A 25,432-nucleotide genomic window follows, 5' to 3' on the forward strand; every position below is an offset into this window, starting at 1 on the left:
TATATTGACAGATAATTATAATTTGCTATGAAAGAGCACACAGGAACAACTAATCAATCTTAGAAAGATAAGAAAGAATATGATGTCTAAATAGAGAGCACCTTCTCCCTTTGTAGACATAGGACAATAACCAGGGAAATGGGGGAAAGGTAGACTAGAGCAGGTAGTTACGCATATGAGAAGAGAAAGACTAAACATAATAATAAAGGAACTCAAGGAAATCAAGATTTAATTTGATTAGAATATAGAGTGAGAGGCAAACAGTAAAAGAGATGTTTAAAAAACCATGCAGTAATTCATTCTAAAGAGAAGATTTTATTCTAAGACAGTTACTCCAGCTAAAGTATAGGAGTCCATTGGGGAAGTAAAAAATCAGCACCACAGAAAGCAAATACAGAAGCATTTCAAGTAATACAGGAAAACACGGAAGCATTTCAAGTAATACAGAAAAGAGATGATAGTGACCTAAACTTAAGGAAAAAGAAATGGAGTTGAATCAGTAAGACTAGTGGGAGAGGCGGGTGTAGTGAAGAAGTAGCTGAAGAATACCTTCTTTTTTCAAGATTAGGCAAGTGAAAAGACTCTACACCAAATCAAGGAAAAAGATAATGTTGAATATTGAATGTGGGTATGGAAGAAGCAATGATAACTTCAATTTCAGACATATTCCATTCAATTTACTGTGGGACATGGAAATGGAGCTATCTAGCAAATGGTCTGAAGCTCAAGTATAATCTGAGCTGGACAGATACATTTGAAAATTCATCAGTATATATTTATAAATGGCAATATAAGTCATAGCAGTGAGAGAGAACAGCCAGAGAGAGCAGGCAAAGGAAGAAGAAAGCCAATAACGGAAACCTAAGTGATGACAAAAGAAAGGGTAAGAACAGAAAAAGAAGTGAATCCAAAACCATGTATATAATACATTAATTAGAATTACAGAGATCAAATAGTGCCCATTTTTTTAATAGGTGAGAAAAGTAACCACCACAAAAGTTAAAAAGACATTTGCTCAGCACCATACTGCCAGCTAAAAATAATAATTGGAAGGAGGTTAGCGTGCTCCTCAAATCTAGTCCAATAACCCTGCCTTTGTAAATAATTTAAAATATACTGAGATTCTAGATTTAAATGAGATAGTATCTTTAAAATAAAAACATTAGTAATGATTGGTGCCTCAAAAAAACTAGTCATCACATAAAATATTACGTTTATTTGTTTCATTTAACTTGGTTCTTCACATACAAATGCATCTTTTGAAATGTTTATTAAGACATCTCTGGTTTTTTGTTTGCTTGTTTGTTTGTTTTGTTTTTTGAGACAGAGTCTCGTTCTGTTGCCTGGGCTAGAGTGAGTGCCATGGCGTCAGCCTAGCTCACAGCAACCTCAAACTCCTGGGCTTAAGCGATCCTCCTGCCTCAGCCTCCCAAGTAGCTGGGACTACAGGCATGCGCCACCATGCCCGGCTAATTTTTTCTATATATATTTTTAGTTGGCCAGATAATTTCTATTTTTAGTAGAGACGGGGTCTCCCTCTTGCTCAGGCTGGTCTCTAACTCCTCACCTCGAGCGATCCACCAGCCTCGGCCTCCCAGAGTGCTAGGATTACAGGCGTGAGCCACCTCGCCATGCTGACATCTCAGGTTTTGATTGTAATCTTTTTCAATCTCACTTCTTACCTCATTGCGAATAAACTATTAATATGACCCTTTCCTTCCAACTAAAAGTTTAAACACAAAATAATCTTACATTCTTATATTTTGAGAACCTTTAGTTCAAATATATGAATGCATTTAAAAACTAAGGGGAATGACAATGTAAAACAAGTGAAAAGTAGCAAAAAGAAAAGCTGAATCAAAGTTTTCCAACTTAAATGGTAAAAATTAAAGTACCAGGGAAAATAAATTTCTCCAAAAGAATCTACATTTAATTTTATTTAAAAAGAAAATAATTTACTAGAAAATGGATTAAATTGATAAGTCATAAAAACAGCATATTGACCAAGACTTTCTGAAAACGTTAAACTGCAAATTTGTTACAGCAAAAAGCCCCCAAAAATCTAAGAAAAACAGCTAACAAAACCTGAGATACATTAGTCTTTAATCTCTTAGGATTACTATTTCAAATCTAGGAAACATTTTTTCGTATCTCCATCTTCATTAACTTTATCTCAACCAATAACCCAATTTTTACTTCTGCTCCAACCACAGCAACACTTAATCAACAAAATTAAAACAAATTCAAGTAAAAATTACCTTCACTCTTCAATCAAAATTCCTATTATTCCCATTTCTTGGAGTTCAGCTTCTTGACAGAAGTTGTTTAAACTAATTTTTAAAGTATAAGTAAAAGCTAGTGCTCATTGTCACAGGAATGTCAACAAAAAATAATTCCCAAATGATCAAAATACAGGCTAGGGATGAGCGTCATCAGAAGGAAACATATTCAGTGCATATGAAAACCCCATCAGAGACTTCAGTTTACTGTCATGACACAATAACTGACACTGAATGACCACCCTGCCATATAGAAAACCAGAGAAAATACACAAACAACTATTTCCAGACATTAGACAAGCCATAACATGAACTGTGATCTGTGAGAGGGCAAACAAATAAGATAAACCCTATTATCTCCCTCTCTTTCCACTGGGAAATACTGACAGCATTATGGAACAGGGAGGTGGTCTTGGTGAGTAAAGAGACAAAAAGAGTATGCAGAAGCTGGGGCAGCTAGAATTTGTGGAACAGAGTATCAAAGAGGAAGAAGCAACAGAGAAAAAGGAAAGACAACACAGAATCTGCACAGAGATCCTCTTGGGTCTTTGGCTGAATACAAAGCTGTACACACGAGACTCCACAGATCAAGCAAAGAACAAATGAAAAGAATTGTACACAGAACAACTAACAGCGTCCTCACAAGGCTACAATCATTCAGGTTTCAACCACCCACAGTAAATACCTCCTTAAACAAGATACCAGAAAGGCCATGCCACAGAAGTAAGGCTAAACTAGACCTAGAGTATACAGGCTACTCCAAACTTCCCCTAACAAAACTAAAAAAATTAGCCATAACAGAATCAAGCTTATCCCCAAATTAACTGCCTGTCAGAACAAATGTCAACACTTTTTAAAGAAAAAGAACAAAATCTAGGCCCTCAGCAACATATTTACAATGTCTAGGATCCAATTCAAAATTACCAGACATGTGAAAATTCAATCATTGTACACCACAGAAAATTTTGCCTACTACGAGGGCCCTAAACAAATTACTCAGTCTCCTCTGGCCACATTCAGATTTTTCTCTATGTGAAAATCAGAAATTAAAGAGACAAACAGAAGTAGCTTTCCACAATAATGTAAAAGAAATAGACGTTTAAAAAAAGGGGGCCCTATTGAAAACTGAGACAAAGGAAAAACAGAAAGGAGAAGTAGAAAGGTCTCAAAGATCTTCCCATTTATTACCATACATCATAATATCTGATGACATGAATCAACATAAAAATAGCATATATGGTATATTCTGCTTACTAACATATAAAAATAATATTTCTGAGCCAACTTGTAAAATAATAAGAAATATATATATATATGGGTCTTTACCCCCAGGTCCTAAAAACTCTTGTAAACAGGGGTGCTAGGACAATCTTCTTTTCTACTATTTGGTCTTTGATCTCAATTCTTGACACAGAACTCCAAAGGCTTCTGCAATTTCCTGAGTCACAGGAGTGTCTGACACAGAACACCTGCATCCTTTAGAATTTCCTGAGTGATAAGAGCGTCTTGTTCTAATAAGGTCACTCTAGGTGGGGCCTTAGGTGGGGGCTGGTTACTAGAAAGACAAAGCCATGATTAGAAGCTTAGGACTTCAGCCCCAACCCTTGTCCTCTGGGGAGGTTAAAAAAAAAAAAAGAAAAAAAAAAAGCTGCAGATTGAGTTAATAATCAATCATGCCTAAGTGATGAAGCCTCCATAAAAATCCCTCAAAGACAGCTCAAAGAGTTAATAGGTTGGTGAACACATCTATGGGCCATGAGGGTGGCACATCCAAACTCCACAGACTCCTGTGCTTGGGATCCTTCCAGACCTTGCCTTATGTATCTCTTGATGTGGATTTTCATTTCTATCCTTTAAAATATAAATATCCTTTGCAATTAATCAGCAATAATAAGTAAACTGTTTTCCTGGGGTCTGTGAACCACTCTAGCAAATTATCAAACCTGAGGAGGGGGTGTTGGGAACCTCCAATTTGTAGCCAAGTCAGACAGAAATTGTGGGTAACATGAAGATCTACTACTTGTGATAGGCATCTGAAGTTGGGAGCAGTCTTGTGGGACTGAGTCCCTTAACCTGGTGGATTGAACTGTAGGACACACAACTGAGTCAAAGAATTGGTCAGTGTGGGAAAAACCACCACACATCTGGCCATAGAAGTGTTGAATGTGAGTATGGAGAAAAACAGTTGGTTTTTCCTACACATCTGGTGTCAGAAGTGAAGTACTGAGCATGGAGTGAGTATAGAAGGAAAAAAGTTTTTCTGTACATGCATATAAAAAATTAGTTTCTGCAACTAAACGGTAACACTTCAATTAGTCTCAAAATGATAGATAAAAAACAATTATTTCAGATGGGTTATATTGCTAAATGAGTCTTTTAAAACCATAAATAAACAACTATTGTGTCTCTACTTAGAATTTAGATATCTGGTAGCTTATAAGAAACACAGCCTCCAAACCAGAAAGCAAACAAGAAAACATATAATCAAAACAAAAATCCCATACACTAACACTTAAGTATTCAAAGAGAAACTCCTCAGTCATCACTCAAGAATCTTGAGACATAATTCTGACAAGCTTACTTATTCTGATTTCGCTTACTTATTCTGATTTTGAAGTTCAAAGAAAATTAAAAGCAATCAACTAGAAGGGAAGTCTTGGTTAATAGAGGAAGGTACTATGATAGCACAAATGATTAATGGAAGCCATCAAAAATGAAGAATAAAAAAAAAGTCACAGAACTTAGAAAGGAACATAGAAAAGAAGCCAAATTATAAGAACATAAAAAGCAGAGTAGCCCCAAATCATTTAACATATGAAAAAAAAAACATCTACCCTGGCAGTGATGCCAGAAAAGTATAACAATATAACCTTCATCAGCAAAGATTAAGAAGAAAAGGTTAAATTATACTTGGGTACAAATATACTTGGATTACACCAGAGAATCACTTTTAGACACTATCCACAGTAGTTGAAACAAAAGATTTTGGTATTCAAAGGAAAAAGAATTAAATAATTTGGTTAGACAATGGCTTACTCCACTTACAACCCAAAATTGGGTAATTTAGGCAGCTACCTCTCGAATCTTTGTGTCAAATACTGGCTAATATTCTACAGCCTTTTCCAGTAAGTTGAGAAGGTGCCCAAGCGTAAGTTTTTCCTAGTTACCTCTGACTTTAATATACCTGCTACATTCTAAACCCCCCTAGAGTATTCTTTGTAAATTATCCAAATCCTCTATTTGAAGTCAAGCTAAAGCTATAGTTTTTTTATGTCCCCAGTTTGTTCATCACAGACACACTAACAAGATGTTCTTTAAAACAGTGAACATGAAAGTATTTCATTCAATATATAAAGCATATTACTTACCTATAATGATGATTCTCTCACAAATTAATAACAGATAATTATGACTACAATTACAGAGCTTAACCTCAAGGTAAAGAATTCTTGACAACTGAGTACCCAAGACGTGCTCCATAGGGGTTCTCAACCTAGAAACCCAAATGTCCATTGAATAAGTCCTCATTAGATGAGGTAACTAAGTATATATAGTTCAGACTAGGAATTAAAAGACAGAAGTTTGATCCCATTTAGTAATTCATTACAATACTTTAACTCAAAAACCTTAATTACAAGTTAGGAAATACAAATTGTATAATGCCACCTATCATGTTTACTTTCAATTTGCTATGACTGTCAAATGAGAAACTATATGAAATTGTAAATTATGAAGCACAATACAAATGCAAAGTTCTTATCCAGGGAAGGTTGACTCCTCTAGTGCTTTCTAAGCAAAACCCATCTCTATTCCTAGGGACCCCTTAAAAGAAATTACTTTGACCAACAGTAAAAGTAGACTCTCAAGATGTAAATCTATAAGAATGGATGAAGATTTTCTTTATGCAGCTTCTGAAATTGATGAAAATATCAAATGTTTCATCAAGTATTAAATAAGCATGTTACAACAGGACACACTGTAATTATTCAGTATCATTAACATTTTCAGAAAACCAAGTTTAAAACTACAATTCTTAGCAATACTCTTTAATGTGGCTTGAAAATAAGATTACCACCTGCAGAGTACCTGAGCAACACTCTTAGATAAACAATAACTATCTTACATGATTATCTAGAAACTTAAAAATTGGTATGTTAGTAATCTGTTATCAGTGAGTTAATCTCAAGATGTCAAGAATGTGGAAACCCTAAATTTGACCTTTTACACTCTTGTCTGTTTATGAAGGGTTATAATTAATATCAAAGATCCTTAAATGAAAATATCCAAGATCTTTCAAGTATAAATTTATTTAAGTAGTGATTACCTTTTGAATTGGAAGAAAAGCTCTTAATATTAAAACCTAGGACCTGAAATCTTCCATACCTGTGCTTCCTAGAGCCAGAAATTCAAAACTGAGAGATCCATTCACTGCTTCTGATTCAAAATCAGCAAAAGGTCAATTCCCAAAGAGAAAGGGCAAGCACAGTTAAGTAAAGGATCTCAGTCCATCAGGCTATTTAGGCCAAAAAAGGAGTTACTAGGCACTGTATTATTTACCACGTTAACAGAATCTGTCAACCTTGAAGATCAGAGAGCTTTGAGATGAAGTACATTTCTTTTGATACCCTACCCCTAATCTCTGAAATGATATGTCTAATAAAATAATCCACAGCTGGAATCTTGCCTGAGAAAGAGACATTCTCCAGTTCCTTTCACACAGTGGTTTTCTCCATTTGGAAAAATAAATATATACAAGCACACTGTGGATTTATGTTCTAGGGAAGAGGGATGGCATCTAGAGCAGCAAAAGGGTACTACTCAGAATATCTGCAGATGCATTTCCCTGGCCTGTCGCCTAATTTACCATGAGTCAAATCCAAGGCTAAAACCCTACATACATTATCCTTTCAAACATTTACAAATGATTAAATGACCTGATATGTGCTATTTTTGCAAGTAAGACAGATAAATCATAAGCTGAATGCTAGGATAAAAGGCTGCTGATTAAATGATCGTTGTTAGCCTAGAGGGAAGTTTCAACTAGAATAAGGTTGAGTTATATCCTCCTGGCTGTAGACAAAAAACCATGCCATGCTCAGCGTTTTCTATTAACAACCTACTTCTAAAACCGGCTATCAGAAAGTACTCACTCTCTACTGGTAAAGATATTCGTGTTTAGGCTGGGCAATGCCCAATCCTAGTTTCAAAAGGCAATTACCGGCCTGGCGCGGTGGCTCACGCCTGTAATCCTAGCACTCTGGGAGGCCGAGGTGGGCGGATCGTTTGAGCTCAGGAGTTTGAGACCAGCCTGAGCAAGAGCGAGACCCCATCTCTACTAAAAATAGAAAGAAATTATATGGACAGCTAAATATATATATAGAAAAAAAAATTAGCCGGGCATGGTGGTGCATGCCTGTAGTCCCAGCTACTCGGGAGGCTGAGACAGGAGGATCCCTTGAGCTCAGGAGTTTGAGGTTGCTGTGAGCTAGGCTGACGCCCCGGCACTCACTCTAGCCTGGGCAACAGAGTGAGACTCTGTCTCAAAAAAAAAAAAAAAAAAGGCAATTACCTAGAGAACTTTTCTTGCATAGGAACAATAAGAAAAGAAAGAATATCTGACAAGGTATGTGTACCTGTGTGTACAGGAGGATAATAATCCATCTCCCCCAGAGGCTTTTTATTGTTAACCCCAAGTGCTTTTTAACATCATTTTTGAACTGCCAGAAATTTTCTTGAGACTTGAAAACACTAGACAGGTATCATGATGCTACTTTAACAATGACAACTTGGGTAAAAAGAGCCAACATTATATCCAACCATCTCTTGACTCTAGATAAAACAGATACGAATGGAGGTGGAGGGGGGGGAAGAAAGACTTCACTGAAAGAGATTACATCCGACATGATCAAATACCCTCTCCTAATTTTCCTTAAATTATCTCTAACCAGGATGCTAATATTGATGTTCCCTCTCCATCTCACTTCTCCTGATTTGTTTCAAAGAAAGAAAGAGAGGGAGAGAGGGAGAGAGAGAGAGAGAGAGAGAAAGAAAGAAAGAAGCAAGGAAGGAAGGAAGAAAGGAAGGAAGGGAAAAAGGAAGGAAGGAGTTAGTTAAAAATGAAGTTTCAAAAGTGCTATCTTCAAAGGATTTGGAGCAAGGAAAAAAAGCAAGAATGAGAATTTGCTTTTGCCCAAAGTCACCCAAATGAGGCATTAATTTGAGAATACTGTCCTAACAAAGCAACTAGCATCCAAATTCCAAAGGACTCTATATATCCTAAGGAACCCACACAAAATAAATATATAATGGACACATTTATAACTTGACTCAAATAGTACAAAAGCAATTTATGTAACCAAAACATTTGTACCCCCATAATATTCTGAAATAAAAACATACATATATAAATAAATACATAAAAGCACACTGTATAAAATACAGAAAGGCACCTATGAGGCTGTATTGTTCTCATCCTCAAAGAGTTATGAATATAGAACACATCACTGAATGTTATGGCCAATATCTTTAGATAATTGTTTTATAGGAACATCATCCTTCAGAATTACCATCAGCCAATCTTTTACATAAAAGTAACACCATAGTGAATTACTGGAAAAATATTTTCCATAATCAATCTTTTCAACAAGACTAAAACAATAAAAAACAAAGAACAGAATATCATTTTGTAAAAATTCACGTTTTGAGTTTTTGGCATTTTCCCAAGATATATGCTTTGCTTCCTTATGCCTGCAGATAAACAACTCTACTTTTAAAAGCTAATATTATATATGAACTGTAGAACTCAACTTATTTCTAATTGAAGAAAACTTCATTTATGAGGTTTTTCTGTCTCAAATTGGACTTCAAATATTTCAGATACATGAGACTCCTAATATTGTCACTAAGTTAAATTCATAAAATGCTCAAAGTGACTATTAAACCCAATATTAAAATATTATATAAAAAGAAAACAGGCCTGGTGCAGTAGCTCATGCCTGTAATCCCTAGCACTCTGGGAGGCCAAGGCAGGAGGATAATTTGAGGTCAGGTGTTGAAGACCACCCTAAGCAACAGCAAGACCCTGTCTCTATGAAAAACAGAAAAATTAGCCAGGTGTGGTGGCACATGCCTGTAGTCCCAGGTACTTGGGATGCTGAGGCAGGAGGACTGCTTGAGCCCAGGAGTTTGACATGCAGTGAGCATCACACTCTAGCCTGGTAGACAGACTGACACCTTGTCTCAAAAAAAAAAAAAAAAAAAAAAAGAGAAGGAAGGAAGGGAGGGAGGGGAGGGGAGAAACAAAAAAAAATTTTTCAGAAAAGAGGCCTATGCTAAAAGGCCACCATTATTACCTATCTATAATGCATGGTAAAAGAGTATAATATACCACACCAAGATTCGATACTTTGATCCCATATATACCAGGGTCTGGTAATTGTCACAACAAAAACATTAGACAGATTCCTCAAGCCTAGTGTGGAAGCTCACACCTGTAATCCTAGCACTGTGGGAGGTTGAGAGGCAGAGGCAGGAAGGAAGATTGCTTGAGCTCAGGAGTTCCAGACCAGCCTGAGCAAGAGCAAGACCCCATCTCTACTAAAAAAGAAAAGAAAGGAAAAAAAATTAGCCAGGCCTTCTGGGGCATCTACAGTCTCAGCTACTCAGGAGACTGAGGCAAGATTGCCTGAGCCCAGAAGTTTGAGGTTGCAGTGAGCTACAATGACGCCACTGCACTCTACCCACGGTGACAGAGCAAGACTCTGTCTCAAAAATAAATAAATTAATTAATTTTAAAAATTTAAAAACTATGAAAAGAATTCCTCAAAGTATTTTTGCACAGTGTATATGATCTGGTTGCAATATTAATTTAAAGGCCTATCCTGTGACAGTAAAGGTGATTACGTCCGTCTTTTACTTTGCTCATCGTATTTATGAGCTCTATTTGTTACATTTCCTTTCAGGATTATTTAGACACAGCTCCAATTCATTTGTGTTACTGCCTACAATACTTTAAAGGAAATCTAAGCAAAACTGTGAAGAATTTGGACACAGAATTCTTTATTTTCAAAAATCCCTTTATAGCAAAGGTTGAGAGCCAATACCATTTGAAGCTACAGTCTTCCTTTGTAGTTAATATCAGACAAGGCTGTGTCAAATGTTTATAGCGTGGCTGTAGACTAACTCTTCCTAATATGCTAATTACAACATACTGTCATAGTGTTAACAGTAATATCTACTTCTCTAAGTCACAAAAATCAAACATCATGCATACAGCACATTTAAAAAAAAATTTTTAATTGAGAATTAAATATAAAAGTAGATTTCTAGCCTACTAGATCTCCCATATCTAGATGTTGTCTAAGCACTTATTAATTGTTCTACACTATATGGAACAAAGTGTACTGTGATAACTCAAGATGTTTCCATTTTATAAATTAACTCAAATGGTATAAAACTTATTAAAAAACAAAACACCACCAACCATGTCTTTTCTAATTGAGATGTGTGAAATATCAGAACTGGCAAGATCATAATGTCATAGAGAAGAATAATAGAGTTTTAAAGTCTTTCTTTTTTCAGAGCTTTCTTTTTTTAAGATTTGAGAAAATCATTATATTAAACCTAAAATTTCAGCTAAAACATTAATTTTTAGCTGTAATAAAAACACTATAAATGGACACTTATGGATACTGAAAACTTGGGGAATAATAAACAAAGCAGAATTCATGGTTACCATATTTACACATACTCTTTGTTGTGTTTCAGTGCCACATGATCTGATTCAAAGTAATAAACATCAGGATCATCATCTTCCTCTTCTGTAATGTGCTGATTGGCACTCTCTTTGGCAGATGGCAAATGTCCAATATTGAGTCTTGCCTCTGAGGGTGGCATACTTAGTCCTTCACTTCCATAATTTTGAGAGTCACAGCGTATCCCTTTTTCATTTTGAGAAATTTCATCAGGATTTGTAGGAGACTGACTTACATTACCACTAACAGTTGGATCTGTTTCCTTGGGACTAAGATGATTCTCCTCAAATTGTCCATTTTCTCTGCAAGGAGAACTGTTTTTAGTGGGACTACCTCTGGTAGGGGCAGCCCTTCGTGGTGAGGTTCTCAGGGCATAACGATGTTCTTGAGGTTCCGATAAAGACATCATTTGAGCTGAAACACAGTCTAAAACTGAAGATGGTTCTGGTTCTCCGGAGACTGGCATTCTCTCAAGACTTGTGTCCAGGTCGTTACTGATGTTTTCATTACACTGCTCTTTTGAGGCACTGCTATCTCCCACCACATCTACTTCCTCCTCAGAATCCCTTAAAGATGACTGAATTTCAGAAAGGGTGCCTATAGCTGGCTCACCAGTCAGCTGATTAACATGTTCCACAGGCAGGCGGGCAGTTACTATTTTGTGGTCCTCCAACTTGACCTGCACTTCTGAATTTGTGCAAGGCACGTTATGGTCTATATAACTGTCCTCCTTCCTACTATCAAGGAACACTGAGGTTTGGGTATCCAAATCCCCATTTTCAGCTACTGATTTTTCCTGCAACACATAGGAACCAGTGCTATTTTGTTTAGTGTTCCCATCTGGCTGACAGTCATCACAGTTTATGACAGCTGAATCATCAACACCATTGACAGCCAAATAGCCTGTGATTTCTTCAACTACTGCAGAATTAAGTGGCCCTTCCTCACTGACATTCACCTTTTTAATTTCCCTTTTCTCACAATCATCCAGTATAAGACATCGACAAGCTCGTTTAGTCCCTTGAAAATCTGCATCATTGTCCACTACTGTATTCCTCTGTTCTACTGATTCCTTGTCTGATTTTATAGGTGAATCTTCTTCTGAACTGTTTGGTGCTTCAGATCTAAGACAACGCTTAATTCTCTTTAAAACTGGTGAAACAGGTTCCGTTTGCCTTCTCTCACAATTTTCTATAGCCTGCCTTTCTATGTTATCCTTTTCAGAAGAAGAAAGTCCTCTTTTCCTAGGGCTTACCCATGATTCTCGGGTACTTTGCTGTTTTAAATCAGTGGTTTTTCCATTATTATTTCCTTTCTGAATTTGCACAGGCTCTGGTCTCTTCTTTGGTGATCTTGATCGTACTTGAGAATGAGAAGAGATTTCTTCAGGGTGAGCAATGCTACGATTCCTTAAAGTTCTACCACAAAAAGATTCATCCAAGCCGTTTAAACCCACTGTTGATCTTGTAACACGAGTAGATCGGGAAGCAGCCATACTATGGCAAGTCCCTACAATACGGTCATCATGATCCACTCATTGGGAAACCTTCAAAAATGTAAACAAAATAATGAGAAAAAGGTAATAGTTAATACACCTAGAACAAAAGCATGAAACTATAACTTTTTAATCCAAGTATAGCCAATATTAATAAATTACATGATAAAAATTATTTTATTAACATTTCCCATAATGCTATTAATGATAGCTAACAATTTTATGGCACTTAATATATTCCATGAATCTTTCTATATGCTTTCTATATATATTAACTCACTTAAGTCTTGCAACAATTCAGACAGATGCTACTATTATCCCTACTTTACAAATGAAGAAGGCAAAGACAGTTTGAGTAATCTGTCCAACGTCACAATGCTAGTAAGTGGTAGGACAGGGCTCCAGAGACCAAGCTCTTTCTTTACCTGCCACACTGTATATTTGCCTCTCGAATAAGCACAAAGTACCCAGAAAAGATCTATCTTAAACATGCGATTTCATTTTGGTTATTAAAACAATAATCTTAAATTTATATAGCAGTTATCTTATAAAAACTATTCTCATCATTTCTCATATTTTCTCAAAACGTTCCTGGGAAATAGGCAAGCTCTCTTCTTTTTCATTCACTCTTACAAAATGAGTTTCAGGTCAAATCCTTTGTTAACAAACAATTTGGCATCCAAAAAATTCTGGTTGTAGAATTTTTTGTAATGAAATTGACGGACAGAAATCACAATCCTAGCTTGCACTGGCTAAGAACAAAATAAAGCAATGCCAAGCCTTCCAACTCTCTAGAAATAAAGCCATAAATCAGCAAGTGAAAGGAAGTATTCTAAAGAGGATAGAAGAAAATGGGGGAAAAGGCCTCCAAAGCAAACATTTATATTTAAGAAACCAGGAGCACACATATAATCCACTCTTTCCTTCTTTGAACTCCTTTGTATGCAAGTTTTGATACATGATTTGGGAGATGAACAGGTTTTCTGGTGTGGATGCTTGGTGTTTATAAGACAGAAATGTGACAGATATTGAAAAATGCCCAGATTAATCCATTTGGATAGACACTGAGCAATTTAGTGATGTCTTCCAAAGGTTCTCCCATGAAGCAGAATAAAGGAGTTGTTAACATTTCACATCTCTATTCCCCTGCTCCTCTTCTATTCAAGCTTTCACAAGATACTTTGCCACTGCCTAGCTTCAAAAAGGGGACAGGATGGTTGTTAGAAAAAGAAGAGGTCAGTGATACCTGTAGTGCAAAGTTTCAAAATCCCCTCCCTCCTGCCTTTGGTCATCCTTCCAACAGCCTCCCTCCTCTCATATAACCCTCCAAATGCCATTCTATCCCCTGTTGCTGAAAATCAAATACAATCTCTCCTTTCCTCATATATATCCTTTGCCTCAACTGAGGATCTAATAATGGAAAGGTTAGAAGAAGTACAGAAGACAAGGCAAAATGCTACCACATACAAAAAAGGAACATTAAAGGAAATTGTCTCCCTTTGCCTGCAGACAAATGAATTGAGAAACTATCCTATAAAATATTTAAGTTGGCTGAATCTGGTTTTGTTTCAAAGTATGCCAAACTTTTAAATTTTTAATTAACAACTTTTAAAAAATCTTACAAAATTCTCAAAACTAGCCCTGGAATCAAAGCATGATTATTTGCTCTAGAGAATTTCATAGCAATAAAGTGAAAAATCAGTACTCAACAGCAATCAGAACTTAGAAATACATTTCTTACAGTAAATTTTTACTTATTTGGGGATTCATTATAGGGACCTCGACATGTAATTATTTTTTGCTAGTATCCTGTCATCAAGACTATAGTCTTTCTGTTTTTATCCACAGGTAACAAACATTGGATGTCCCATAAATTTCCACTTTTAGTTACAAAAAACTTAAATTTCAAATGATGTTTTAAAAGAACACAAACTGAAAAATATTAAAAGCAATGTATTTGTTTCATGTACCCAAATCTGGAGCTCTCAAATTTGAAGATTCCTGATTTTTAAATATTAAATACATACGCAAATACAAAAAATGTAAAAATAAGTTAATTTTATAAATTACTTACAAAATGTAACAAGTACCTTTATGCTAATTTAATTATGCTCATAATTTATGGTTCAAAATTAATGCTGGCAATAGTAATAGTTTATAAACACACACACAAAAAATTTGTTAATCTTTACTTTTTAAAATGCAACGGTAATTAAGGGCATATAAACCTCTTAAATGATTCTAATAAAAGGGCTTCCTAGACCTTTTCTTTCCACACCAATCCAAATGAAAATCTCTGTCTTGCAGTACAAACTTCTCAAAAGAGACTACTTTGGATGAAATAAATGTATTTATTAGTACTCAGATCCTCTAATAGAGTATATATAAAAATCAGTGTAAAATACCACCTGAGGGCCTATCTTATTTATCATTCTAGTGATTAAAATATTAAGACACTGATTAATATGAAAGATTAAATAAAATACCAAAACACTGATTAATATAGTTTAATAAAGATTAAACTTGTTTTTTTTTTTTTTTGCTCCCTGAAAACGTTTTTATTTCATTCAACAACTACCATGAAGCCCAAGTTTTAGGATTTTCAAGTCCTGTACTACTGATCTGTATTTAAAGAGAACCTGTTTCATACCAAGGACCCCTTTTAGTACCTCAAACTCTTGCAACACAATCATAGGCATCTCCTGGAAGCTTGTTAGAAATGCAGACTATATCAGGCCCTGTCTCAGACCTACCACTGAGTCAGATTCCCGGATGATTCTTTTGTACTGTTCTTAGATCACTGCATTCAGACAGAAATCTAATAAAATAATAGCCATCAAGTTTCAAGCTAAATGAGACCTATTTATAATTCCCTTTAATTCCTTATTGGATCCTAATAATTAAAAATGTATAAATAAGGCCATGATCCCTCTGGCTAAGGAAGCACCAAACAAAGGACTATAAAAATCTCTTGCATGAAATTAACATACTACATACACTTGGGGCAATAAACTGGTTTTGAAAAGTTTGTTTTTGGTTTTTTTTTTTTTTTTTTAGACAGAGTCTTGCTCTGTTGTCCTGGCTAGAGTGCTGTGGCCTAGCTCACAGCAACCTCAAACTCCTAGGCTGCAGTCATCCTCGTGCCTCAACCTCCTGAGTAGCTGGGACTACAGGCATATGCCACCACGCCCAGCTAATTTTTTCTATTTTTAGTAGAGATGGGGTCTTGCTCTTGCTCAGGCTGGTCTCAGAACTCCTGATCTCAAGCGATGCTCCCACCTCAGCCTTCCAGAGTGCTCGGATTACAAGCGTGAGCCACTGTGCCCAACCTAAACTGGTTAAAATTAAGATTAGAGTTAAATAAAATTTTACCAACCCTCCCTTTGATGATCTTTTCTTCTATTCTAATCTTTTTCTTCATATCTTTTCTATTTTGGATAGGCATACCTAAAGGCACACAGTTTCTACAGTTAGCTAATAAACTAAGCATGAAATTTAACAAAAAGGGACTAATGGCTAGGCCTGGTAGCTCACGCCTGTAATCCTAGCACTCTGGAAGGCGGAGGCAGGCAGATCGTTTGAGCTCAGGAGTTCGGAGACCAGCCTGAGCAAGAGCAAGACCCTGTCTCACTAAAAAGCAGAAAGAAATTAGCTGGACAACTAAAAAAATATACACATAAAAAATTAGCCAGGCATGGTGGCACATGCCTGTAGTCTCAGCTAATCGGGAGGCTGAAGCAGTAGGATCGCTTAAGCCCAGGAGTTTGAGGTTGCTGTGAGCTAGGCTGATGCCACAGAACTCTAGCCCGGGCAACAGAGTGAGACTCTGTCTCAAAGAAAAAAAAAGAAAAAAGAAAAAAGAAATTTAATCACTCTAGTTTTAGAATTAGGGGAAATCATTAGTTAATATATTCATATGGACAAAGCCCAATCTAACAACTAGACTGAAGATTTTCCTATATGCTATCCACCAACTAATGAGTAGTGGGACTTTCTAGAATACAGAAGGAAGAGAATGTGATCAACCACTAAAAGTAACCAGACTCCCTTCCTCTCTTCTCCACCCTCATAAATTTTCATCCTACTGGAGGGTATATCTGAGATAGGCCAGTCAACCAAATTTCAGCCTCTGCATTCATAGTAAGCCCCAAATCCTACCCATAATTCCACATATCCTACCCACTTATTTGCTGTTAAACTACTCTCCCCTCTAAATTTGAACTTATTGTTACCCAAATCTAACTACAGGATTATGAAACAATCTCTGAAATACAATCCGCTATGTTTCCAATGATAAATTTCTAGCCCCTGTGATCACATCTGTAGAACTGCATCAACAACAACTAAAAGGAAAAATGATTAAACTAAAAAGCCTCACCTAGTGATACACTGCTGCAGCTACTTACTTAAGAGAAAGAAATCTCAAAAAGATATTTCAAAGACCCTGGCTGTAAGCTTTGCTCCTGTTATCATCACCAAAGTGGTATATTTTATTTTAATTGAGGGGCTGGCAATTCTCCATCAACACCAATGCTCTAGTCAATATTGATTATCGTAATATTTAGTTTTACTAAGTGAACAATTTTCAGAAAACTAGTCATGATACGGGTATATAGTCACATACACAAAACAAAGTAAAAGGGAAAAAAGAATAAAAGCAACTGGGAAGTGTCACCAATACGATTACTTTTCTAGTTGTCTAGGACACAAACATAAAGTGTTTAATAATGTTCAGGCTATGCATGTCATATACTTCTTTTAAGACAAATTACTTCAGCTGTGTAATTATCACCATTATCTATAAGGTTAAAAGTAGAAGGGTAAAATTTGGGGGACCCACCCATGCAATTCGACTTAAAGTTCTTAATATTCACCTCTTTTAAGTCTGGGAACGCTATCATGTACTGTCTTATATAAAGGAGTTTCTTCTTTCTTTCCCATTAAGAGAAACGGATATATGACAGATGATTGATTGATAGATAGACAGATAGAAGAAGTGAATGAATATACACTTAAAAAGACAACTGGGAAGAAAGAGAAGTCAAGGAATATCATAATGCCCTTTGAATAAAAAATATCTAAGGTATCAAAGATAGATTTAATGATCTAGAGATTACAACATACTCAATCACTTCATTTATCACCCTTTTAGGGAAAAAGTGGGAAAACATTTCATCCCTAACCCATACCCTATAGTTCTACATGCCTATAAACAGCCAGCCAGATGATACAATTTTCCACAGAGGATGAAGTATAGAAAAATAGCAACCCCCTCCCACAAAAAAAAAAAAAAAAAAAAATCAAACTACAGTTGTCTTCACTACTGCAAAACTAAATAACTTACCTGTACAACCAAAGATCTATCATTGTGGTAATATTATCTCTTTTCCTTATATCCTGAAGGAGTTGGAGCTATGATCTAGAATAGAGCTTAAGCATCAGGGTTTCAGACTCTCAGCTTCAGCCATGGAGAATACTAGAACCTCCTAAATTCCTTTCTTTAAAATAAAATAATAAAAAAAAGAATTAAAGAAGAAAATTAACTTATGCTAATAGATTCACTCCTTCGATAATAAGACGAAATAGCAGGTAATAGAATCTACTCATACTTATATCTTCAGTGCTTCCTGGTAAGTCTGTAGCCTCAGGGATATTAAGAAGTTGGAATAGGACTTTTAGAAATCAACAAAAACAAACCAAAAAGACCTTGAAATAAACCAAATCCTTACAATTACTCAGTAATAGTTTGAGTCAAAATATGACTCAGTTCTTTTCTATAGTCTGCTCTAAAGCAATATTTTTTTGCTATGACCTAAAGATCGCCTTGATAAGATTTTTTTTCATAACAGAATTTATAATCTCTTATCCTAGAGGACTTTCCAAATTTTGGACTTCAAGTATGCAAAACTGGAAACTGAACCACAAAAATCATTTAGGTTATGTACACCAAAGAATCAACCAAGTCTTCTATACCTACAGAATAACCTTGACGTTTATTAAAGTAGTAAAAGATTCAAAAGAAAAAGGAAATTTCTATTATTTTTGACATATGTATTTTCAACAAGGACAAAAACAATAAGAATTTTCTTGTTTTAGCACCTAGTTAGCCAAATATTTTAATTAATCTAATTACATTTCATTTCTGGGGCCAGTCTGGTTAATTAAATTTTTACTTTATAATAATGTGTTATGATATCCTCTTCAGAGACTGTACAATCTGGCTAAATGGGTTATTATGAATGCCCATCTGGAAACAAGGAAGAATACCAGGAAAAAGACCAGCACATGTTTATGATGGAAACTGTCACTTTATTACAAGCATAAAAGTAGATATTCTAAAAGTGACATCATTTTGGTGAAGTGTTACAATTTAAAGACTGAAACAATTATAAAACCTTGTAAACTAAAGTTATTGTGTAGTAAAAATAGATTACGTTTTAGTTAGAAGGGGAATAGGGCTAATATCTGTAGATACAACCTCTCACAAATATGCCTTATAATTTCTTTTAAAAGCACAAGGTAGGAAAATTATCTAAATATAGCCATTTAATACTACAGTACATTAAAAAATGTTCTCAGTTAACATGAGAAGGGGAGGCACAGTAAAAATATGATCCTACAAGAAGTAACCCCTGACTTGAAAATTCACTTTTCTTGTAAGAAAGACGCCAACTGACAACTCATTTGTACCCAACCCTGAAGCCTTTCACAAACATGGTAAAACATTACGTTCTATAGCGTGAGAAGATGGTGGCAATCGTCAGAAGCAAAGAGGATCTACAACTTAAAATGTGTCTCTGAGCACAGAGGGATGTGCCCATTCTAACACTCTATCAAGTTCTAGTCAGCCACATTACTATCCTACCCCTATTGGGTCCCTATAAGGTATAGATGATGTTCCTATAGGAACATCATCTACTATGATATTTATCAGGCAAGAACATCTGCAATTATTGCTTTCACAGTAGAACTGATACTTACAGCTGAGTTCTACCGGCATTAAGATAGACAGGATCCTGCAGACATGTTTCTTAAAAGCCTGATACACTGAAAAAGAAACTTCAGTCAATTACTTCTAACTAAACCCCATGTGGCCTTAATTGAGATTACATTTTTTTCTTACCTTTTTAAAAGTGTTTCGCCTAGTATTTGATTCCCAATCGTCTGTATTTATCTGTCATCACTGTTAATGTCCATGTTACATTGAGACTTCAGGTATTAATTATTTATATGGTTGTACTAGCACAACTTGATATCTGTGAAGGGAAACCACAATATAGTCACTATGGATGTGTTACTGTTTATAGATCTGTGGATAAAAGCAGTAATATTTCTAAACACTTACATAGCACACTTCATTTCCTAATAAATTTCACAAATTATTCCTTACATTTAATTGTGAAATACATGTTATCTTCAACAAACTAAGATAATTTGCTAACACAAATTCTTCTCAGATAGTACTCACATACAAGTTTTCTAAATTTAATTCTAAATTAAAATTTTACAAAGTTGAGAGTTCCTCAGATTCCTTTTCTTACTACCAATATAGATATATCTTATTTCCCAGAAGTCTATAATTGCTTGACATTAACAGAAAAGTACTTTTTGTGTGTTTTATGATGTATTAAGGAATGAATCTATAATGCTTAAGAATGAAGTATAAAAAGATCATGACTTTAAATGTGACTTTAAAATATTTGATATCTTTTGAAGTAATCTTTCCACCTTCGATTATCCCTCTATAGACTAATTATCCCTCTGTTAAAAGTATTTTGGAAGTAAATAGAAAATAAATGTGATTTAAAATAAATCAGTGTAGCTGCACAAACATTCTTTAAAAGTAAGCTTCTTAAAAACAAACTTGGTTGCTGATTACAAGTCTAAGAAACACATCCATGTGCTTATAATTATGACAAAAAGCATTATATAAAACGTTAAGTTATTTTAACCAGTTAGTTTATCAGTGAAGAAAATGAGCTACAAAAAAATGTTCATTCATACAAAAACAAGCCTATGAATGGTATTCTAAAATGATTCGCCATGGTGTGTCACTCCAAATTCTACACAACAAAAAGAAGGCAAAAATCTTGGAAAATGCAGATAACCTGATGCTATCAGTTTTGTGGATAAAATGTGTTATGGGAGTTGTCAACCTTTCAGGTATTCTCAGTGAAAAGTTTCATTAACAATATAGAGGGATTGAGAAACACCCATATCTATCCTCAAACACTATTCTCTATTCATTTATGTTCTGAACCATTAAAAAATATCTTAATTAGCACCATAAAAAATTTAACAAAATGTGAGACCAGAAACTATAAAAGCACTAAAAAAAAAAACCTAGGGAAAACTCTTCTGGACACTGATCTCGGCAAAGAATTCATGATTAAGACCTCAAAAGCACAGACAACAAAAATAAAAATAGACAAATGGGACCTAATTAAACTAAAAAGCTTCTGCACAGCAAAAGAAATAATCAAAAGAGTGAAAAGACAACATGCAAAATGGAAAAAAATATTTGCAAGCTATACATCTAACAGCGAAACTAATATTCAAAACTTACAAGGAGCTCAAACAACTCAACAACAAAACACAAATAATCCCATTAAAAAGTGGTCTAAGGGCATAAACAGACATTTTTCAAAAGACAAACAAATGGCCAACAAGTATAAGATAAAATGCCACTCATCACCAATCATCAGAGAAATGCAAATTAAAACCACAATGAGATATCATCTTATATCTATTAGAATGGCTGTTATTAAAAAGACAAAAAATAACAGGTGTTGGCGAGAATACAAATTGTCAATGGAAAAGAAGCCAAACTCTGTAAAATAACTTAAAGAGGTTTATTATTCTGAGCCAGATTTGATGACCAGGGCACAGAGCAATGCCCAAAAAGCCTTAAAGCAAGTGGACTCACTGTGGTCCGGTTACAGTTTGGTTTTACACATTTCAGGGAGACAGGAATTATACGTAAAATTGTAGGCGTACATTGATTTTACCTGAAAAGATAGAACATCTCAAAGCAGGGGGCTTACAGGTTATAGGTGGGTTGAAATGAAGCTTTGTCTAAAGGCTTGAAATGTTTCAAGTTAAGAGAGATAAGGAAGTCTGCTAATCAGAGACAAGTCACTGGCCATATACCCAGACTCAAGTGATTTGCTATGTGGATTGAGGACCCGCAGGTGCGGTTTAAGCTTTGTTTTGCATAGACTTAGGCCTGTTAAGGAGTTACAAAGGATATCTCCAAGAAGGGAGGGGCAAATGATGCGGCATGTCTGACCTCCTTCTCAGGGCCGGCAACTTAGTTGGCCATTGGCCAACAGGGGGGTCCAGTCAGCTGGCGGGGGAGATTAAGATTTTATCTTAGTTCACAAGAGAAAAGGGAACTTTTACATACTGTTGGTGGCAATGTAAAGTAGTACAACCTCTCTGGAATACAGTATGGAGATTTCTCAAAGAACTAAAAATAGAACTACCCTTTGATCCAGCAATCCCACGACTGGGTATCTACCCAAAAGGAAAGAAATCATAGCCTAAAGATACCTGCATTGATATGTTTACCACAGTACTATTCACAATAGTGAAGATATGGAATCAACCTAAGTGTCCATCAACAGATGACTGGATAAAGAAAATGTGGCATATATACCCAGTCACAAAAAAGAATGAAATCATGTCTTCTGCAGCAACATAGATGGAACTGAAAGCCATTACCTTAAGTGAAACAACTCAGACACAGAAAGACAAATATCACAAGTTCTCACTTATAAGTGGAAGCCAAATAATGTTCACACATGGATGTAGAGTATGGAACAATAAGCAATGGAGATTTGGAAGGGTAGGGGGTGGGAGGAAGGTGGATGATGAGAAATTACTTAATGGACACATTACTTCAGTGATGAATACACTAAAAATTCTTGCTTCACCACAATGCAATATATCCATGTAACATTACACTTGTATGCTATAAATTTATACAAATTAAAAAAGTTTAGCACAGATCTAAGTAATTCTAAATTTCAAGGTTGTCACGACTCTCTTATAACAAGCAAGGAAATTAAACTAGCCAATACTCTTATAGCCTCTACATTGTGTTCATTTCATTTGCTGTACATTTCAAATTTAAGCATTCAGCAACAATGCTATATGCTTTCTGAAGTACATACTTTATTTTATTTTATTTTATTTATTTTTTTTTTTTTTTGAGACAGAGTCTCACTTTGTTGCCCAGGCTAGAGTGAGTGCCGTGGCTTCAGCTTAGCTCACAGCAACCTCAGACTCCTCGGCTTAAGCGATCCTACTGCCTCAGCCTCCCGAGTAGCTGGGACTACAGGCATGCGCCACTATGCCTGGCTAATTTTTCTATATATATTTTTAGTTGTCCATATAATTAATTGCTTTCTATTTTTAGTAGAGACGGGGTCTCGCTCTTGCTCAGGCTGGTCTCGAACTCCTGACCTTGAGTGATCCACCCGCCTCGGCCTCCCAGAGTGCTAGGATTACAGGCGTGAGCCACCGCGCCCGGCCTTGAAGTACATACTTTAAATTATGACAAGTTACAATAATTTTTTCATTTGAATTATTTAACTATGGTAACTTATTTCCAGAAATTTAAAAAACTTAGCTATTTTGTCTTTTTAAAAGCAAGCAAAATGGAAAACTATTTAAGTCCCATTCCTAAAGCCTTCTTATTTATTTCTTAGTACAAAATTTTGCTTGTTTTCATGTACTAAGAAAATTTGTTGACTATTCAAGCATTCCAAAAGCAAACCCCCAAGCCAATCTTCACTGAAAATAATTACTTTTCCTACTACTTGCAATCTAACTCTGGTACTACTGTGTTTAACAGATTACAGAACCTCAGATTCATAGCACACATATATAAGCACTTTAAAAGACTACCAAAAATTTCACTAGAAAATATTAGCAGTTTTAATGATATAGCAAAGTTATAAGACACACAATTTACTATAAAAATAAAACTGTGAAGTTCAAGCTAAATGCAACCTAAATTATGAGACACTGCAAATATTTTTTAGTTTTATAAGAGCTTGGAAAAAATTCAGAAGAAAGGTTATATTACAGGCCGGGTGCAGTGACTCACACCTGTAATCCTAGCACTCTGGGAGGCCAAGGCGGGAGGATCATTTGAGCTCAGGAGTTTGAGACCAGCCTGAGCAAGAGCGAGACCCCTGTCTCTGCTAAAAATAGAAAGAAATTATATGGACAACTAAAATATATATATAGAAAAAATTAGCCAGGCATGGTGGCACATGCCTGTGGTCCCAGCTACTTGGGAGGCTGAGGCAGGAGGATCGCTTGAGCCCAGGTGTTTGAGGTTGCTGTGAGCTAGGCTTATGTCACGGCACCCTAGCCTGGGCAATAGAGTGAGACTCTGTCTCAAAAAAAAAAAGAAAGGTTATACTATAGACTCACATTTAGTACCTGACTCTTCAGTTGTTACAAGTGAAAATACTAAATATGTGCACTATACAATGATTTTAAAAGAAAAAGATATTCAATGTCAGTTGTAAAAAAGCATTAAGATAATGGTCAAAGACAGAAACACCCTTCCCAGACAAGTTACCTTTCACAGTTACTTGCTATAAAGAGCTGAACCAAATTTTTATTTGGTACAAAGCATGACCAAAGAAGAACACATTTTCCTGGCTCCCTAAATTATTTAGAACCATAGGTTCGATGTCTTGGATGCCTTCTACAGTTTTAAAGATAAGCCTATTTCATAGTCAACAGAAGGATAGCAAGAAAAGTATCAGATTTGGTGGAAGGAGATGGAAGCATGATTCTCTGTCTTCAATAATTAATTCAAGATGGGCAAGCCACTTTGTCTATCTGTGCTTTATTTCTTCATCTATAAAATGGGAGATATAATACCAGTCTAGTACCTCTCATGGTTATTGCGAAGTTCAGAAAAGATCATGTCCATGAAGTACTTCAGCATACTGGCTCTCAAACTTCAGTGTGTCTAAGAAATTGCCGGACCCAATCACCCCAGAAATTCAGATTCAGCAGGCCTGGACATGAATGCATCAATCTTCATATTTACTTAAGCACTTCATGTCATTCCAATGTAGGAGCTCCCCCCCCACAATGATGATCGTACTCTGAAAAAAAACATTATGTATCACTATATATATATATATATATATATATATATCACTGATATATCACTATATCACTCTGTATCTTCTAAAACTTCAGTGTTCATTAAGCATTAACCTAGGTACTCATTTAAAATGCAAATTTCTAAACCTCATCGAGAAATTCAGGTTCAATAAACTTAGAATGGAGCACAGATTCTTCATTTATCATTATATAGGTGATTCAGAGTAAACAAGCCCTGCACTAGATTTTCCTCTTAAATATTTCTCAAATTATTCCCCACCTCTGTAGTATCATCATCCATGACCAACTTTAGGCCTTCATCATCTCTCATTTGATCTAACCCAAATGCCTTTTAATTAGTCCTTCTACTTACATCTTGGTCCTTTAAAAATGCATGGTCTACCAAGTGAGATGTCACTCTCCTATCTAAAACTCTTCCAAGAGACTTATGCTTCTAGCCAAGATAAATTAACAGGGATGAGATTTATGCTTCCGTTTGAAACAAGTAAAAATCTGGACAAAATATATGAAATATTTTTCAGACAATGGAAACCAGACAGTGGAAGACAATGACCAATGAAAGAGAAAAAAATAAATACGATAAAGCCTATAATTGCCTCCAAGCTTACTACTTGGAGAGTTTCTAGGTTGCAGAGCAGGGAAGGCGATCCCAGGCAAGCTCGGTGGTTTCGCTGAGTTAAGATGAGGAAGTAAGGAGTCTCAGGAGGCCAAAGTAGCTACACTCTCCACAACAAAAGAAGAAAGATTCA

At 35.6% G+C, this 25,432-nt stretch overlaps 1 protein-coding gene across 1 annotated transcript in view; it reads right to left on the bottom strand.

Moving 5' to 3' along the window:
* ZZZ3 (zinc finger ZZ-type containing 3) overlaps nt 1-25,432 on the bottom strand; it is a 109,836-nt gene that overhangs the window by 47,607 nt on the left and 36,797 nt on the right. Inside the window, exons 2-5 of the mRNA XM_069478104.1 lie at nt 19,651-19,783; nt 19,509-19,574; nt 17,872-18,025; nt 11,029-12,578 (exon numbers count right to left, since the gene is read on the bottom strand). Of these exons, the coding sequence (XP_069334205.1) occupies nt 11,029-12,527 (1,499 nt within the window). The 5' untranslated portion in view covers nt 12,528-12,578; nt 17,872-18,025; nt 19,509-19,574; nt 19,651-19,783. The remainder of the gene's footprint in view (nt 1-11,028; nt 12,579-17,871; nt 18,026-19,508; nt 19,575-19,650; nt 19,784-25,432) is intronic.

Source organism: Eulemur rufifrons, chromosome 8, assembly GCF_041146395.1.
Source record: "Eulemur rufifrons isolate Redbay chromosome 8, OSU_ERuf_1, whole genome shotgun sequence".
Classification (NCBI taxonomy): domain Eukaryota; kingdom Metazoa; phylum Chordata; class Mammalia; order Primates; family Lemuridae; genus Eulemur; species Eulemur rufifrons.